The sequence below is a fragment of the Microtus ochrogaster genome, unplaced genomic scaffold (genome assembly GCF_000317375.1).
Source record: "Microtus ochrogaster isolate Prairie Vole_2 unplaced genomic scaffold, MicOch1.0 UNK26, whole genome shotgun sequence".
Taxonomy (NCBI): domain Eukaryota; kingdom Metazoa; phylum Chordata; class Mammalia; order Rodentia; family Cricetidae; genus Microtus; species Microtus ochrogaster.
The window spans coordinates 3800209-3819235 of NW_004949124.1; the positions used below are offsets into that span (position 1 = coordinate 3800209).

General features: G+C 44.3%; 1 protein-coding gene across 5 annotated transcripts in view; it reads right to left on the reverse strand.

Annotated features, from left to right (window-relative positions):
- Nucleotides 1–19027, reverse strand: part of Clip4 (CAP-Gly domain containing linker protein family member 4) — a 68691-nt gene that overhangs the window by 12331 nt on the left and 37333 nt on the right. For all 5 annotated transcript variants that reach the window (XM_026789685.1, XM_013354051.2, XM_026789683.1 and 2 more), the window contains 6 exons: nucleotides 17830–17970; nucleotides 14504–14593; nucleotides 13680–13829; nucleotides 10834–10968; nucleotides 8063–8186; nucleotides 4481–4545 (listed from right to left, as the gene is read on the reverse strand). In XM_026789685.1, coding sequence (XP_026645486.1) covers nucleotides 4481–4545; nucleotides 8063–8186; nucleotides 10834–10968; nucleotides 13680–13829; nucleotides 14504–14593; nucleotides 17830–17970 — 705 coding nt within the window. The remainder of the gene's footprint in view (nucleotides 1–4480; nucleotides 4546–8062; nucleotides 8187–10833; nucleotides 10969–13679; nucleotides 13830–14503; nucleotides 14594–17829; nucleotides 17971–19027) is intronic.

A 19027-nucleotide genomic window follows, 5' to 3' on the forward strand; every position in this document is an offset into this window, starting at 1 on the left:
TGTGTGTGTGTGTGTGTGTGTGTGTGTGTGTGTAAGTGTAGATGTTGGTGGCACACCCAGGTCCCCAGAGTACAATTTCAGAGAGGACACACCATAAAAAAGAAAGAAGAGGCAGCTAGGTATCCAGTGTACAATCTTGTATCACAGGGTTGCCGCTCAACCCCTGGGTACTACACAGGACATGGAGAAGGAAGGAACAAAGACCTCTTAGCAGATCCCACCCAAGACTCCTGGTAAAGGAGTTCATGCTCAATGTAACTTAGGGTAAGAAACTTAAGCTTTCTTATGAAACAATGGCTTTCTTATCAGTGTGAGACTAGAATTACTGCTCTGAGATTTAGTAGACTTGAACAAATTCATGTTCTCTATGTCACTAAAAAAAGAAAGAAAAAGAAAACAGAAAGGCACGCAGAGAATGTAAGTTAAAGCAGATCTAGGGTAGCAATGCTTCCAGGCAAATAGCAGAAGTCAATACACATGAAGGCATCAAAGAACTGCCAACTATTGCCATCTGTAACCTTCCAGTTAGACAAACACTTCCCAGCAATAAATTAGTCATAAATAAGTCAGGTTCAACAGACACAAGCTGCAGAAACAGACTCAGCAAAACTTTAAATACTGAATAAGCTAACATAAAGTAATCAATAATACGTAAGATTTTAAGGACATGAAAGAAAAGCTTGGGAATACAGGGAAAAGTAATAGTAAGATGTGCGAAAATAAAAGCAGACATTTTGATTATTATTGATGTGTGGGCTGGATTAAGCAGCAGAATAGACACAGTTGAATAGAAAAACAGGGAACGGATAACAGTAAAGGTTCCCAGAATGTGGTCAGAAATTCAGGTTGTGACGGATACAAAGGCAGCATGGGAAGTATAGCAGAGAAGAACTTTAGAAGCTTGTAGATGCCAGCCTTTATTTCTAGGGAGACCCAGAATGCCAAACAGGAGAAACTAAAAGAAATTTCCACCTGCACACATCCTCATAAAACTGTGCAACAAGAAATAAAAGAGACCCTTCAAAGAGTCCAAACAAACAGGACAAGATAAATCACCTGTGACAAGGATTGGTCAAATGCCCAACTCGCATCAATGACAGAAGCCTGAGCAACCACGTGCAGGGGGAAAATCTAAAATCCTACACCTAGTCAAAATGTCACTGGAAAAGACAAAGACTGAGTGCACACTAGAGGAAGCTGTGAAGACTGATGAGCAAATATGGAAGTGAAATAAACTATTACAGAAAATTGTTATGACACTGCCCAATTTATAAAATAAAAACAATACAGCGCAGCTTCTAAGGATTCAATGATGCAGGAAGGGGGTAAGAATGACTGACAAAGTTTGTGAAGTGCATACATTAGATGATGTAGTCACAGTTTAGCTTGTACACAGTAGGAGAGCAAACAGAATGCAGAGAGTGGGAGGGCAGGAATACAGCCAGAACAAAGTGAAGGAGGAAGCATCAACTAGACATGGTGGCACATAACTTTAATCGCAGTGCTAGGAGGCAGAGGCGGGGGGATTCCTGTGATTTCAAGGTCAGCCTGGCCTGCACAGGAATTCTAAGTCAGTCAGGGCTACATAAAGACCCTGCATCAAAATACAAAACAAAACAGAAGAGAAGCGCCATTTATGACTTAATTTAAAACTCACCATTTACAATATACTAAAACCAAAATGGACTGGGGGCTGTAGGGATAGCTCAGGGGTTAAGAGTGCTTGCTGGGGCTTGCTGTGCAACTGGGAGGACTGGAGTTCAGATCCCAGCCTCCACACAGCAAAGACCTGGAACTGCACTCTGAAGAATCCAACATCATCTTCTGACTTTGATGGCACACAGAACCACCCCCCCCACACACACACACATGCTCAGCCACTCTCAAAGACACAAACATACAAATAAATATTTTAAATGGAATAGGAAGCAAATAAAACAGCACAAAAACATTGCTAATATATCAGTAATTAAAATAAATTAAAAGCGAGTAGAATTCTCTTGGAGTAGATAAAGACGATCAGATTTTTTTTCTCTAAGTAAAACCCTGGTATATTCTATTTAGAAAGGTACTGTGTTATAGCAGAAGGTAAATGGACAGAAAAAGGTCACTGGAGAAATACTTAACCAAAAGAAGTCTTGTATAAAGATACAAAAATGATTATAATAGCAGTAGCAAGAAGACCCTGATGGTGCCTCTCTGCAACCCCAGCACTCAGCAGCTGACAGAAAGAATTGAGTTGAGCTAGCCTGTGCTGCATGGTGATACTCTGTAGAGAAAGGAGAGTAAGATCAGGAAGGGAGAGAGAAGACAGGATGGGAAACGGAAAAGAGAAAGAAAAGTTATTACACTAGATACACCAAAAAATATTAAATAATAAATAAAAATCTAACAAAACATGCACAAAAGTTGTAGGAGGAAAGCTGCAATATCCTGATGAGGCTAGGGAAGGCCACAGCCCACAGCAGTCTTCTCAGCCACAAAGAGCACATTCACGGGACTTCCATGGACCCTCAGATGTCCAGTCCTAGACCCAGTGTGATTTTCCCTACAAGCACATTCTGGTGGTAAACCTCCCTCTTCTCACTTGAGAGGACACAGTGGCGGTTTCTCTCTGCGATGCTCAAGTTGCCATCAACACTACTTGTAGCACCCTTTACTAATGAAGCGGAGGACTGTTGGCTGACCACCAGGAAGGTAACGGGCAGGAGGATGAGCTAAACAAAGGACAACGTGTGTCCTGGGCAGGACAGTGTGGCATTTTATCATGCCTTTCAGGTCTTAGGATTTCCCACTAATATTCTTAGATGATGACTGAATGCAGACGGTCAGTTCCACAGAAAACAAAGGGGAGGTTACATTAGTGAGTGGAGAGAGTCCATGTTCACAGACAAATCAGTACTAAGATCAGAGCTTGCCAACTTCATCAAAATCCCAGCGTGTTACTACGTAGATTTCAACAAAATGGTCATAAGGTTTATGCGAGAAGGCAAAGAACCCAGAACAGCCATTACTATACCAATGGAGAAAAAAGTCAGAGGACTGGCACCATTTACTGTGAAGAATTACTGCAAAACTACAGGAATCAGAACAGTGTGAAGATGGTTGCTAAGGAACACGCAAGGCTGACCTCTGGTTCAAGCACACACACTCACACACACTCACACACACAGCAGAGGAGGAGGACACAGACACAATACAGAGGACCACTGCAAAGATGGGAGGGGGGCAGAGAAACACATCATTCACCTACAGGTCAGAGGAACCCAGCAAACTCACACAGCACCACACACCATCAAAAATGTCACATCAAAACAACATGTCCACTAGAACGGTGACAATCCCTGGTCATGGGGTTGACCACAACAAATATCCAAGGATTGTCGCTATATGAATAGCTCTTTCATAAACAGTTATACACAAATGGAAAAGAAAATCAAACTCACTCCTTATCACATACAAAATCAATTCTGGGTAAACTGAAAAATGTGAAACACAAAACCAAAACCTCAAAAAAAAAATGTTCAGAAAAGAGCATTATGGTTTCTGTCTCATGGGAAAAAAATCTTAATATAAAAAATGCAAAGCATAAAATTTTTTTTAGTCTTTGACTACATAAAAGTTAAAGACTTCTTAACCAGAGAATGTCAGAAGAGTAAATACATGTCATCAGCTTGTACATATTCGTAACACACAAAACCAACAAGAGATTCATTCCCATAATACACAAAGAAACCTTCAGATGAGAGGCAAATCACCCCAAAGAAGAAGGAGCGAGAGACTTAAACAGAAGAAAGGAAACATGTGTGTCCCAAGTGAAAACTGAAAGAACCAACTGCTTCCATGTCAACTAATTAAAATCTGAAAAATGCAAATTAAAGCCACAACAAAATACTGTTTAAATCTAGCAGAGTAGCAACTATTTCCATGCCGAACAAGATGGCAGTTGCTGAGGTTAAGCAGAACAAGGCCTTGCCAGCGGCTAGGGGAGTGCAGACACCTGGCGTCCCCCGGGGAGGGTATGGGGATGGTAGCCATGCTTACCAACCCAGGGTAACTTCTACATGTGTGCAGAGCAGCACAGCCTGTAGTAATAAAGAACAGGGTGCAGCAAAGTGACCAGAAGCTAAGCAGTCACGCATTGCACTGAAATGCTAAAAACAAAACATGGTTTACAGCTGCATACGGTAGGAAAGAGCAAGAAAAAAAAATCAAAGGAATTATGAATACAAAATTCAAGGCTCATAACCTTAGGATGGGACATACAAAAGGGGGGAGCGGAGAGGGAGGTGGGATCTTGGGGTTTACACAACACAGCTGGGAGGCAGGAAACATATGCTCCGGGTTGCATGCACTATGCAGATGCATTTCAGAGTCATTCATAGAAAGATACTGATACAGATGCTGAACAATAAAAACACATTTCAATGTGTAAAAGTGAAGAAATACTTTAAGCTGAATTTAAAAACCACCATCTTACCAGGATAAGAACGATTCTGTTTATTTGAAGATATTTCTGAAAGCGTATCCAGGGAATCTGAAAGTCTGTGAAGAAAACAAGCAGAGTGTGCCTCGTTAGATGTAGCTGGTCTTCTGGTTAGGGTGGACGCGCAAATGATGCTTTCACATCAACTGGCATCTGTTATCCCATTCATTCAACAACTGGGCAGTCACGTGAGTCAACATGGAAGACAGGCAACACGCAGATGGGGAAATTCACTACCAAGGACAGGCAGTGTGGAATTCAGTCATCTGAAACAGGACCCTGACTTCTGACATTTATTTGCCTGGTGACTTTTATGGGTCTGGGAGCTGAACCCCGGGCCTTGGCACATGACAGTCCTGCTATTGTGCTGTATCTGTGGCCCTGTTATTATTCTGTTGTTGCTGCAGCTGTTTTCCAGGGCTAGGAACTGGGCCCACCATGATTTCTGATTTCCTTTGGAATTCTATCTTCAAAGGTAAAACTAAAACATATGGAGATAAGTTTGTTTTATACCAAGTTTAACAGATAAGGTTAAAATTATAAAAATATCACCAATTCTGATACTGGAAAAAAAGAAACTGCCTGAATTGATAAACCTGGACAGCCATATAATCCAAGGCCCTCTGTGCTTGACTCTGCCCTCCACTGCAAGGGCTGCCTCTCAGGGAGTTTCTCTCTGTGTCTCTGTCTTCATCTCTGTCTCTCTCCCTCTCTCCCTCTATCTCTCTCTGTCTCTCTCCCTCTCTACCTCTCTACCTCTCTCCCTCTCTCTCTATCTCTCTATCTCTCTGTCTCTCTCCCTCTATCTCTATCTCTCTCTGTCTCTCTCCCTCTCTACCTCTCTCCCTGTCTCTCTCCCTCTCTCTCTCTTCAGTCAAATCAATATTTTTAAAAACCCAGGTCCTGAAAGCCTCATTTTCTTTCACCCGTTTACTGACCTAAATCTGCAAGGCCTTCATCTGTCAATCACTTTCCCCAACACACTTTACTTACATCAAGAAGTCCTACAGCCCCTGCAGTGTATTCAACTGCATCCCACAATTCCTATGCATTATTTTACAGGCACACAATGCAGCACAATCGAGCAGGGGCTGATGGACACAGAGCCCATCACCAGGTAAGCAGCGGGTTCTGGAAGGAAGTAGTGATGGGCAGCAGAGAGGAGACTACTTCTGGAAGTGAAATAAGTCCCAACAGCCACGACAGAACAACATGAATACCGTGTTCAAGGGGACCCTTTAGGCCATTGGGGGAGGGGTCAGATTTGATCTAGTGAGTGAGTTTCTTTAGGTTGTCTTTAAAGAACATTCACTGACGTTATTAACCAAGATAATTTACTAAATGAAAATTGTGTCGTGATGGATGGATGGAGAAAGCTATTCAAACAGAGGAAGTCATGTGACGGATCCCGGGACAAGCACCCATTTTAAAACTGCAGAGAGGAGAAATAAAAAGCCGGCTTTGATCCTGAGCTGAGCACTGGAGGTCAGAGTGTGACTAGTCACCCAGTCTCAGCAGCCCCTAGTTTAAACTCGTCCCATCTCAAAGACCAGTGGGGCTTTAAAGAGCTCACACTGGCTTGCATTAGAAATGCCTTAAAATCAGAGACCAAGTCTGTTGTTTGCTCATAGAATGCCTAGCACAGCACAAAGTGCTAAAAGACACTTAATAGTATTTGATGATGATGAATGAGACAATCAGAAGATGACAGGAAGACAGCTGGATAGAGACAGCGGTTCATTTCAACAGAAACCGTTTCTTTTAAGAAGTGGGGGTTGCTTTCAAATGCACTACCTTGGAGAAGACTACACAGAAGGCAAGTGAAACAGAGTGAAGCCAATGTGTGCTCCGTAAACAAAACAATGAAAACTACAGGGGAAGGTGTGGCTTTATAAATGAAGGCGGAGCAAAGGCTGCTTTGGGCACAGAAAGCACAGGACTAGGAATCAACTGACCGGTACCTACTGTGCCTGAAATCCATAAAATTCTGCACTCTGCATAACTGAATGTGTAACAAACCCCAGTCCTCATGACTGAGAGACAGATCAAACTAGTGTGAAGTAATGTGTCAATTATCTGCCAGACCTGGGTCCAGGGGGAGTCCCAGAAGCCCTGGTAACAACAGGGTGATGGGGAAGAGCTCACTTCTGACTCCAGACATCTGGGAGTTCAAGTTGCCGCTGCAGAGCACAGCTGGCATTAGCTCTGTAGGCCCAATGTTCCTCCATTATGAAACAGGGACAATTGCAGGGCAAGTCCCGTGGGTTGCTTTAAGTCACTGATACGGGGATAGCCCTGCGGAAGGTGCCCCGTGCTGGGAAGTGCTATTAGTTAAGAGCATAGGCTTGGGGAAAGCAGTAAAATAACAAGCTGGGCTAAGTGCAGCTCTTCTATTACCCAGCGATGTGACTTTGGCTCTGCTGCTTTTTCTCAGGGAAACTGTTTTCCCACCTGTAAGATCGGCATAAGCATAGCAGTTCATGGCTCCCTGGGTCTGCAGAGGACAATGGCATATGCCACTTGGGTGTTCAGTATGGAGCCTACCAATAATGTTCAATAAAAGCTGACAATACTTAGGGTTGAGTTCCAACTCACCTGTCCAGGTGTTTACTGGGATTAAGTGAAACAACACTTAAGGGAAGACACCTTAAGAGCCACAAAGCACTGTCTGCTGGAGCTTTGTTGCTCTGAAGAATAATGTATCGAGTACACTGAAAATGAAGAAACTTAACATCAAAAGCATATGATGTTATTCAGTAAGAAAATGATACTGAGGAAGAAAATTTTTTTTATTTTTAAAAAAAATTGAGTTTGCCCAGACACAATCAGCATCCACGTAAAAGGGAACCAACAGAGACTCCAGACAGCCGATATGGTTCTAGTCTCGTGAATCTGGTTACATCTGTATGTAACCATCTTGCTCAGAAATTACAATCTCTTTTCCCAATCTGAAAAACAGAGCCAGCTTCTCCCAGCTCCATAGTGCAATGGAATTTCACGAGGGCCTGTGTTTTGGATCAGCCTGTTTTATAAAACCCGAGCGAGGTGGTGCATGATAAACTGTCTTACTGAGGAACAGACTCTGGAGGTTTGTTACATATAAATCCCCGAGACTCTGCTTCCCCCAGAGAGCTACTGCCTATCTATTTTTGAAAACTTCGGAAATCAGAGGAAAAAGCCATTTTGGTTCCATTAGGTTTGTAGGAGAATGAATGGGTGCCTGCTGGCAGGAAATTTAATGTAGTTAGGATGTGACTGAAGCAATCAGAGAGCATTTTTACTTTTGTTTGCATGACAGATTAAGCTTGCTCCTCGCACTGTTCTTAGCAGCACGCGCCACTTCTAATAGCCTACACACACTCATAGGGTTTGCAAATGAAGGAGAAAGGAGGTTTTTAAAATTGCAAATCCTCAGCAAGGCAAATTTAGCTCCCCTTGAGCCTTCCCTCCAAAGAAGATGGCCTGTTAACCCATTGAAGGAATGCGTGTGCTTGTCTCACAGATGAACGAAGGTCCCCGTGCACGGCGAGGAATGGCTGAGCTTGTGTAAACACACACACCCCAGTTTCTACTCACCTCTGTACCCTGGATGGGGGGGCAAATATTCCATATCGCGGAGAACAACTAAAATACTGCACACCTCCAACTGAACCATCGTTCTTCCCGTGCGGCTTCTCTAGCTCTATGCCATACCAATACCCTAGAACATGAATATTGCATCTTAAAAGCCTCGGCACTTCATTCACAATCGTTATGCGGTAATATGAACTCAAAGTCTAGATGGCTTAGTGTTTGCACAAATGACCGAGATGATGGAAGATCATCATGATCACTGAGCTTCCAAATGATAAAATTATAAAATAAAACTTGGAAATTTGAAAAGTGGGAGAAACGTTTTAGCGGCATAATTGCACAGCAGTACATTAAGGGAGAAAAATAAAACACACAAACTTAGATTTGCAGGGAATTAGCCATTACGCAAGGGGAGCCCCACCAAGATATATCTTGAGACTATAATGCAAAAGAAGCCGTCCTTGACTCGAATATAGGAAGCTTCAGTGAGAGCGGCACAGATGATATTGAGACACATAAATCCTAGCATGGACCGCTGTCTTTGCTTCACCCTCCCAGGAGTAGAACACCACAAACAGCCATTAAATAATTAAACAAGGGCAGAGATAACACGGAAAACACAGGGCAGCACAGTGACGTCGCTCCATCTTCTAGCCAAAGGAAAAGTCTTAGGCTTGATAATAGGAAAACCTGTCTAAGAGAAGATCTATGGGCCTCACTCTGAGGCAGGCGAGTCTCTGGAGAGACAAAAGTCAAGGAAGCATTGCCGCACTCCTGGTAGCATGAGCTAAATGGGCATATTCTTACAGCCAGGATTCCTGGGGGTGCCCAGAATGAGCACACGCCTCACAGTTTACACACCCGTGGTCTGAGAAGACAGCACAGAGGTGACCATAACTGGTCTTTTACAAACAGTAGCAAATAAAGAATAAGCAAGTAAATACCAACCAACTTACTACATGGAAATTAGGAAATATAAAATATCCCTTCTTTCAGATTACTAGCCCGGAATCAGTTTCAATTATAGGAACCTTAAAAGAATAAGTTCTCATTTTGTTTTTTTGTTGTTTTTGTTTGTTTGGCAGTGGCCCTACTATGGCACACAAGCAGTGTCCACAAGCCTCTTGTCCAACCACACTAATTCTTTGAAAACAGGCCATCAGTTTTCTGACTCACCTAACCAGGCTAGTCTAGTTAGAATTATTTCTGAGTGTCCCAGCCATGACCTTCCAGTCTCCGCCATCCCATGTCATGCTTTTCTTTAATTGGAAGCCTCATTCTCATCGGCTACATTTCTGCTACACAATCACTACATGGCTCTGACAGCACATGGCATACAGCGAAAATAGATAAATTCTGGCACAGCGGCTGTGAAAATAGCCTAGCGGAGAGCTAGGTGAAGTACGCGCCATCTAGTGCGAGACCTAAGGGAGACCTGGGCTCTAAAACCGCTCAAATAAGGCACCGACTTAAACTTAAAGTGGAATTAATCCCAAAGGGTGTGCTGGGAGAGGACTGTTCTTATGATTCTCTCCCTTACACAGCAGGGGACGTTCCTGGTGAACAGGCGGGGTTTGGGCAGCCATGCAGAACAGCAAACTCAGCACAGAGGACCCTCAACTTCTAAAGGTCCCTGCTCATCTTCTAGAACATAAGCTTCTGGGTGTGCAGGTGTCACTTGGCCCTGTCTGCCCCAGCCGGTGGGAACCTGGGCTTGAGGATCAGGGCAGGGAGATGCTGATATTCTGCTCCTGCTATCACTGTGAGTACTACGGTCCTGCCTCCAGAATACGACTGTACGATTTTAGCCAGTATCTATGACACTGTGGCAGGCTAATTTGCTAGTCTGCAAATAGAGCACGATCTCAGCTCCTTCGTGGGTCTTGACAGACGCTACATTACAAACTTTTCTTTTTCAATAGACATTGTCGGTAACCTTTTCCCAAAATGCCACAATGCCACCATGTGTTAATATGGCGTATTGCTACTTAAAATACAGACGTGGCTCCATGCAACTGGCTTCTAGTTAAAACTATCACCTTTGAAAATACAAAGGAAGATCATCTTTACCTTTTAAAAATATTTATTTCTGTTCATGTGTGTGTACATGAAACTGTGAGTTTTTATGCATCGTGTGTGCAGAAGCCCAGAGAGGCCAGAGGGCAACAGGTCCCCTGGAACTGCAGTTACAGGTGGTTCTGAGTCACCTGATGTGGGTGCTGGGAGCCTTTGCTAGAGCAGTAAGTGCTCGTAAGCACTGAGCCATCTCTCCAGCACCAATCTTTACTTTAGGAAACACAGTATTAGGTAGACTGGGCTGAACATTTAAGTTCACAAACATGCATTTTTAGGACCCAGGGTACACAACAATTTTTCTATTTTCTTTGCTTTTCTTATCAGGGCATTCTGATAAAAGCTCAGCGGTCCATCTACCTGTTCAACTCCAGGATTATCCTGGAGGGGTGGAGGGGGGCTGACCCTGGAGTGCCTTCCAGTCACTTAGCACACGTGGCAGTCAGTGAGAATATAATAAGGAAGTCAAAACAAATTTTAACATTAGGCAAATATTAAACACAATTGCAGAAAGACTTCTACGGATGCCAGTCAGTCCCAGTACAAACAGCTGGATCTGTATCATTGTCCGTGCCCTCTGCCTGGCTGTCATCCAGTAGAAGCCGGAAGTGACAACTCCTGGTGACTAACCACACCTGCCGCTAAAATTTTAAGTCTTTGCTACAGAACTCATGTTGAGCCAAGGCCATTCAGGTCATTACCTGGAGCGAAGTTTGTTGTCCCAAAGAACTTAATGGTGCCCACTCTCTGGCCCACCACCAGCACTCTTTCTCCAAGGCGGAGTTCTCCATCACGGCGGGCACTACTTGCCGCAGATGCTGCTGAAGAATTCAAACCTGTTCAAGTGGTGGGTTGGAGATTTGGGCAGGAAGGGAAAGAGGAAAGAAAACAAAGGGGGGAAAACTCAAAAAGCACATTAGTTTTAAAATATCACTCATCTGGCTAGTTGGGTATTTCATTATGCATTCGACACAGCAGTGACCCTCGCTCGGGAGGTCAAGGCACTCAGAGCAAGTGCGGGTTCCCTGAGGAAACCACTAGGAAAGACTCAGTTCCACTACCACAGCCAGGTGTATTCTCTGCTCCAAAGGAGCACTGCATGTGAAGAACCAGAGCTGTGCAAGCCGTTCCTCCGTCACGGTGACCTGCCTTCGATGCTACGGCATGGAAGTAGATACAGACAACACAGGAAGAACATGTGAAACCAAGTGGTAGGACAGGTGTGACCAGCAGGCCAATCCTGAGTTGTATGAAGCAGAGTTGCTGTATTTACCCAGACCCAGTGTAAGTGATACACAGGAATGTAGCTGCAGCTGAAACTACCGCAGACTGAGCAGACCAAACTGAACAGCCCAAAATGTCGTGTTCCAAAGTCTGAACATCCTCAAGTTCACATTCAGATCAGAGAGCCACCTCTCAGAGCTTCGGATTTTGAAGGATTTAAGACTTCAGAGCTTCTGGTTAGAGATGGTCAAACAGTAGGTTGCATAAATATTCCAATACCCCAAACAGGACACATTTGGGGTAAGGAATTCCCAACGTTTGACTGGTCCTGATTGCCCTAGCTTGCTTCCTTCAGCTCAATCCAAAACTAGCCCTAAAATGCTCACTGTCTAGTATCTGGTCTTTGAGAAATACTGTCTCAAAGCTGTTCAAATCCAGAAGGTGGAATCCTGGGCCCTGTCCTATTGGTAACAAGTACAGTGTAACAGCCCCCGTCTGAGAAGGCCTTGAGAACACTAGGTGAGGCCTGGGAGGGTCAACCACGGAGCAGGACTGAAAGCACAGGAGAAAACACGAGCCTATGAAGATGGCGTCAAGGACGCCTGGGCCCCCGTGAAGCCCAGACCTCGTCACCAAACTCTGCAGCTCACTCTACAGTTTACACAGTGCTCCTCATAAAAGGTACGAGGAGGAGTAAAGCTTCACCTTAGGAGTCAACCAAGACAGGTGCACGGCTCACAGGTGCCACAGTTAGACTGACACCCAGTCCCAGGGCCAGGACACCTCAGGGCTGCCCACTGCCTTTGCAGCTCAGTCAAGGTCCAGAGTGAAGCCCTCCTCCCACCCTTCCCCTCTCCTGGCCCTTTCTTTCTGCTCCCATTTACTGTCCCTCTGGCCTAATCTGAGCTCTGCCATCTACCCTCCTCTCAGTGCAAAAATCCACAGAAAAAAAAGTAGACTCACTCTAGAAAAGTTTATGGAACTATCTCTGGGGTTCCCACATCACCCCCACAGCCACAGACACCTCCCGTTCTCTGCTCTTTCCCCGTGAAAGGTGACTTTTTTCATTCTGATCATTACCTTCGTCCTCACTATTATTAGGACAACATAATCCTCAGATTACCAAAAGGAAAAAGTAAGTACATAGTCACACTAGAATCGCTTGTTGGGGGCGGGGCATAAATCTACACTCATATAAATTCTAAAATCCAGTAAAGGTCAAAAGTCTAAATTCCAAATACAAGAGTATTTTAAATGCAAATAAAATAAGACCAGGAGGGTTCTCAGGACTCAGAAGAGAAGGTGGCTAAAGTGGCCAGGGAGTTGGAGAGGGAAGGCAATTGTACCCCAGAACAACTCCAAGTCCAACTTCCAGGCTCCCCATGTTTCAGACCCGGCTTCTAGGGTTACTGTATTAGGGTCACTGCTGAGGCTTTGGGGACTCCCCACCACCCATAGGTGGCTTGGGGTTTTGCTTTTCTGGGGTGAGGATTGAACCCACACCCTCACTGTGTTAGGCAAGCACCTGAAAACTGAACCAAACTTCCAGCCTCCCCAAAATGTATTTTTAAACAGAAAACAAAGAAAAGCCAAAACAAAACCACTGTCCTGAACACTTTCTATGATAAAACACTGGTTCTGTGCAGGTATTAAGTGGTGGCCATCGTGAGAATTGTTTAGAACAACCTACACCCAAAAAATGGTTCCACTCTCCTACAGGGCAAGGCAAACAGGGTTTGAGACCATGTAGGTGGACTTCAGCTGGAAGCCTGCCATGGCGCTTTCCTCATTCTCACACATGGAGGGAGAGTGGTCCCCTCCACAACACTGTTGACCTGGAGCCCCCCTGAGCCTCTCCTGAACAAGTCAGAAACGACCTTGGCAAAAGCAGAGCGGAGACACCTTTCTAAAGAGGAAGCTGATACGAAGGCACGGGAGAGAGCTGGATTAGATGACAGAATGCAGCTTCTGTAATCCAACTGCAGAGCCAGGAGTCCTGACTGGAGGCTGGGGGCGGGGGCACAGCAAGAAACTCTGGTGTGATTGAAGCCAAGGGGTAGAGTGGTAAAGGGGTCCTGCATGGTGCCACCCAAAAAGCACAGCTCAGTCTACCTGGGAGGAAGGGAGACGTGGGAGAGGGGAGACGACTGAAGCAGGGCAGGGGAAAAGGGAAGGGGAGTGGGGGAAGGGAACTGGGGGAAAGGTGAAGGGTAAAAGGTGAAGGGTGAAGGGCTCCTTCTACACATTAAAAAGAGCAAATCCACTTACAAACAAACCAAGATAAAAAACACCAAGAAAGCCTGGTTGAAAAAGCCATAGATACCAGCACTGGCTCTGGATGGGAGAGAGGGGCTTTTGCTGAGGGTCTTCTTGCCATTGCTGCTGCTTGTAGTCAGCTGCTTCTTGGGGTGACTCTGCTTGTGGTCCAGCGAGGATGTGGAGGAGGAGCTGCTGATGGACCCAGGCTGGGGAGCTGACAGGGGAACAGGAAAGAATCATACTTGAAATGTTTTAAAAATCAAAAACAAAAAAGCAAACAAAAGAAAAGAAAGGGACTACTAAGATGTTTTCTGGGCAAATGCTTCTAAGAGGCTTCACTCAGTCTCCTCGACTGTGGATTAGCTAGTGTCAATTTAAATGCCTGATCTCACCCAAACGCACAGCTGTTTACACACCAAGCAGATCGTTGTTTATACAAGCAGAAAAGTTTAAGGATTCACGGTGAACTATTGTATCTAGGGGTGTCACCCTATCAACTAATGTAAGCTAATCTAACCCCCAAACACTCTCTACTGTCCTTAGGGGAAACTGTGATAGAGCCCCTTCAGAGACACAAGCATGCGCGCACACACACACACACACACACACACACACACACACGCATGCACACCACCAACATGTCTTAAGGTGACAACATTTTTAGCCTTGAAGCATCTGTATTCAACCTGAAGGTGAGTAAGACTGCAGAGGGTCTTCCCTGCAGACCCTGGACGGCTGCCACGTCTCCTGCTAAACTGGTAGTTCTTTACACATGGTAAGAAACAGGTTACGGTAGTTTGTAGTTTGAAAGGGGTTTTTCCTTCACGGCTTTAACATGAGTCTGTAAGCTGTTCTGCAGTGGTGGCACAGGAGTGAGGGTTACAGTACCATCATTTTCTGCTGCAGTCTTCAGCTCTTCGCTGGGAGGCAAGGAGAGTGTGGACTCTGAAGCATTCTCCTTTTTTGATGGCATCAATCCTGGTGAATAAGGACAGAAATGATTTCAGAAAAAGACAATTTTGCTAACATTAAGCAAGAAAAATGTATTTTCTGTAAAGTATATGCATCTCTCACTATCTAAATCTTTCCCACTTCTTTTATGACTTGTTTTGTTTTGAGACAGGGTTTGTCTATGAAGCTCTGGTATCCAGGAACTCACTCTGTAGACCAGGGGACCTAGTCTCCCAGAACTCACAGAGATCTGTCTACCTCTGCCTCCCAAGTGCTGGGATTGAAGGCACGCACAACTACTTAGTCACTTCTATAAACACGGTGAATACACTTTCACAGACAGAAGGAACCAGCACCTCAGTGTTTGAGGTAGTAAAAAGGAGCTGGACACACTGCTCAGTGCACAGCACCTACCGAGTTCTAGACTCCAGCTCTGCGAAACTAAGAGAAAAGAAGAGGCTGTATTTGCAGTACATCTAAGAACTTTCCCCAGCGTTGCTCCACTAACCATCTCTAAAATATCTGAAGCATTATATCTGATGGTTAATAGGATGGCTCAGAACTTCTCTGTCACACCAGAGGGCATGGCAAACCTGTCACTGCTGAGATGTGGCTGAGTAGGACTTGAAAACAGATTATATAACATTGTTTCCTACGACATCCAATTCCCACAACAATCCCATCTGGGCAGGAGGGGCAGGGATAGAAAAGCTCTTAATAATAAATAATGGTTGCTGGATAAGACTTTCTTATCAATTGTATCAACTTATTTAAAGAAACTAAATGGATCTCCACACTCGTATTTCCAGTCAATGTTTGGAGTGAAGAACTCTCCAGGGGACTTGTCTACAAGCTGAAACCATACACAGTCCTCTCCCTGAAAAGTTCTCGGCTTAACACGGCCAAAGACCTGACAACTGACTGTGTGTGAGGACAGTGTTCATCCCAAGGTCTAGGGAGGGAGGAAGCGGTGGAAGCTCTGCAAAGAGCCAGGGGCTCATCAAGATCTCACCGAACTGGGGCTGCAGTGGGTCGAACTTCTTCCCCCAGAGTAGAGGTCTGGTAGGAAGAAGTGAGAGGGGGAATTCTTGGAAAGTCAGGGAGAAAAATCTCCCAGAATGACGCGGCATATGGGAAGCTTGTCTGGAAAGGAGTCCTCTGGGGACTCACATGAGGGAAACTGAACAAGCAGATAACAGTAAACCTCAGAGGGGTCAGTGCCTGGCTGCCCAACTGGATAGTGCTTGCCTAGCATTGCAAGTTCAATTCCTAGGTCTTCAAGAGAAGGGGGGGAAGGGCAGAGGATGGGAGGGGAAGGGTGAAGACTGGAGAGGAAAGGGGAGAGAATTGAAGGGGTGGAAGGCTTAGAGGGAAGGTGGGTGCTGCAACTCTCCTGTAGAGAGGACAGGTGGAAACAGCCTGTCCAGAATGAGTCTTGTCCTGGACTTGAAAGGGAGGACTGGTCTGGATAGACATTTCTTCAGTGGCCACAGCAAGAAGGAAGGGGAAGGAAGGCTAGAAGCAGGGCCAAGGGCAATTGCTCCAGTGGCCCAAGGAGGGCATGAGGTGCCACAGCAGCTGCAATGAGGGAAGACAACCTGCGGAGTGCAATTCCCAGTGATTTCATTTTCCAGCCCTAGAGTTCCATTTGGTCCTTTCATCTGAACTGTCATCAAGACGGCTGAACATGAAGTTTTAAAAATGATACAAAGATCTTTTTGTGTATCTGCCCAGCTTCCCCTTAAAACAGCATTTCACAAACTATAGAACAATGTCCCAACCAGGACACGTGCATTGTTCTCAGCCACTAATGTATACTTGCCATCAGTGCGTGTGTATGTGCGCGCGCGCACACGCATGTTCATACACACATGCACAGCATTTCAATCCTCTTTTTGTTTCTCCTGAAGCTTGTTTTAAGAGAGTCACCTTAATTTTCTTGCTTTTTTTTGTGCCCTACGCTCATTTATTGCACCTTAATTTTCATCCTGAGAACATGACTGTTATATACTCTCTAAAGTATTTTGGTTTCGATTTTTTGAGGGTAAGATCTCATTATGTAATCCAAGATATGAAGTATCAAGAATATCTATAGATAAAAACTTTACAGCCATATTAAGATATTTTAAATTATCCTACTAAACAGAAAAATATTCCAAGCATATAATTAAAGATGGCTGTAACAATGTCAGCTCTTTTAAATTGGTATCAGCTTAAACTTTAGTATATCTATTTTTAAAAGAAACTTAAGAACACATTCTAAACTATGTAACAAGTGGGACTTACAGGGGTCCCAAAGAAGGGGGGACAACAATCTTTAAGATAGGAAGGAGGCTTTTCTCTCTGCTGAGAGCAAGATTCTTTCTTAATTATGAAAAACAACCAAGGGCCCTTGAGCAAACAAGTGGAACAGAAAAGACACACTGCACATCTGGACAATTTTGGAATATTCCAATGCTTAGAATATTTTTCTGTTTAGTAGGATAATTTAAAATATCTTAATATGGCTGTAAAGTTTTTATCTATAGATATTTTAGATGGTGGAAAGCCTTCCTGCTCCAGCTACCGATGGGTTAACAGATATTTACTGAATGCCTATTTTGTGTTATGTGCTCCTATGAATACTATATCACAAATTATTCTCACGGTCTACTTGAATTTAGAATTTGACCGAGAGTACAAAAGATTTCCACAAATAAAGCAATCAGTGGGCAAGATAACAACCGGACTGTACAGATTATAAGAATACACAGACACGGTTGGAGAACAAAGAGGTTAAACAAGTTGGATTTCTCAGCGAGGAGCAGGGTCTGTATGGAGTGAGGAACAGCAAGGACCGCTGAGGGACACCCACAGGTGAGGAGAAGCAGAGGGAGAGTGAGCACGTGCGTGCGTGGAGCAGGGCAGAGAGTCAGCAAAGCACAGCCAACCAGAGGAGCAGAAAAGAGGCCCCATCCAGCAACAAAGGGACATCCAGAAGAGGCAAGCAGCAGGAACTCGCTGGAGGCATAAAACCCAGCACTGAGGCTGACCATGGAGTGTTAGAAGCACACAGAAAGTAGGAAAGGGTGAAGCTGAACCACCACTGCCAGGACTTATGTCCTTATTCACAACTAAGACTGAAAACACAGAGCCTTGGTTTTGTGAGGTTTGGCTTGTGCGGTGGACTAACAAAAAGAGTAAAGCGGTTTGAACACCATAAATGCCACAAATACAATCTGAAATATAGTCTAGGCGGTCATGATCGTCGCAGCTTGACCTACCAGAATTCACTTTGGATGTGACGTGAGCTACATCAACCTTCTGGGATCGGACGTGAGGTGCCGCTCTCGTGGAAAGAGTGTGTGTGGTATTTTTCTTCCCCTCTTTTACTTTACTTATCTTTGAAAGGGGTGCAAAAATACCTGAGGGCAAAAACAGAATTGTAGTTAGTGTGGAATGACTGAATAATTTCAAACACAGGGCAAATGCTAACTGCTCTAACTCAGGCTCTGTTTAGTACCTACCACACATCTTGTAAGGAGACATGGTACTCACCCTCAGAGACTGTACAATCATCTAGTGCAAAGACTAAATACATAAGAACTTAGGAAGCACACAAGAGATACATAATCTACTGTGGAGTGCGGTTGAGGGGAACAAGAAATGTGTAGAAGTTACCATCTTCTCTAAGTGACTGAGAATAAACAATTACACAGCATAAGCCATGCCTCTTGATGCCATCCTCCCACACTGTGGCTCCTCATACCCTGTCTCCTCTTCCTTCTGTACTGCACACCTTTGAAAGACAAATTCAAATGCTGCTCTTGCCTGTATCCTCCCACTCTAACCAGTTACAGTCTCTTCACACAGTACAGACACAATAAATCTGTCTGACTGTATAGTATAATCTTCCCCAAAGGCCTAGCCCTCAATTCCTGCCAACCAGAAGCAACACAGTGTGTACTGAGGAAGGGAGGAGAACAGAGACAGGGGACTGACGACCTATAGCAGTTGGGAGTATAAAATCCCACTAAAGAGTTTATGGAGGCAATAAAATATCCAGTTTGAGTAAGTACACACAGACATTGAGGAGAGTGAATACAAACTCTATATGCCAAGATTGTCTCCCTAACACACTTAAAAAGAAAACAAAGTCATAATGTGTACATTACACTCTGAGTGTTTACAATCTAACAAACACACATCATACAGAACGTGATCTGTTAAAGCAGGGTGTGAGCACTCTGCCACAGCTGGGAAGTGCCAGCTGCCCTGCTTCCCTGAAAACCTTTGGTGTTCCTTTCTCCCTTGGACTCTGCATGACCTTCTCTTGATTTTCCTGATCTTTAGAACGTATTTGTAATTATCTTTCATGTCACTGACTTGAGGTTGTCCTTGACTTTCTTTTTTTTGTTGTTTTTTTGTTTTTTTCTTTCTTTTTTTAATTTATTTATTTATTAAAGATTTCTGTCTCTTCCC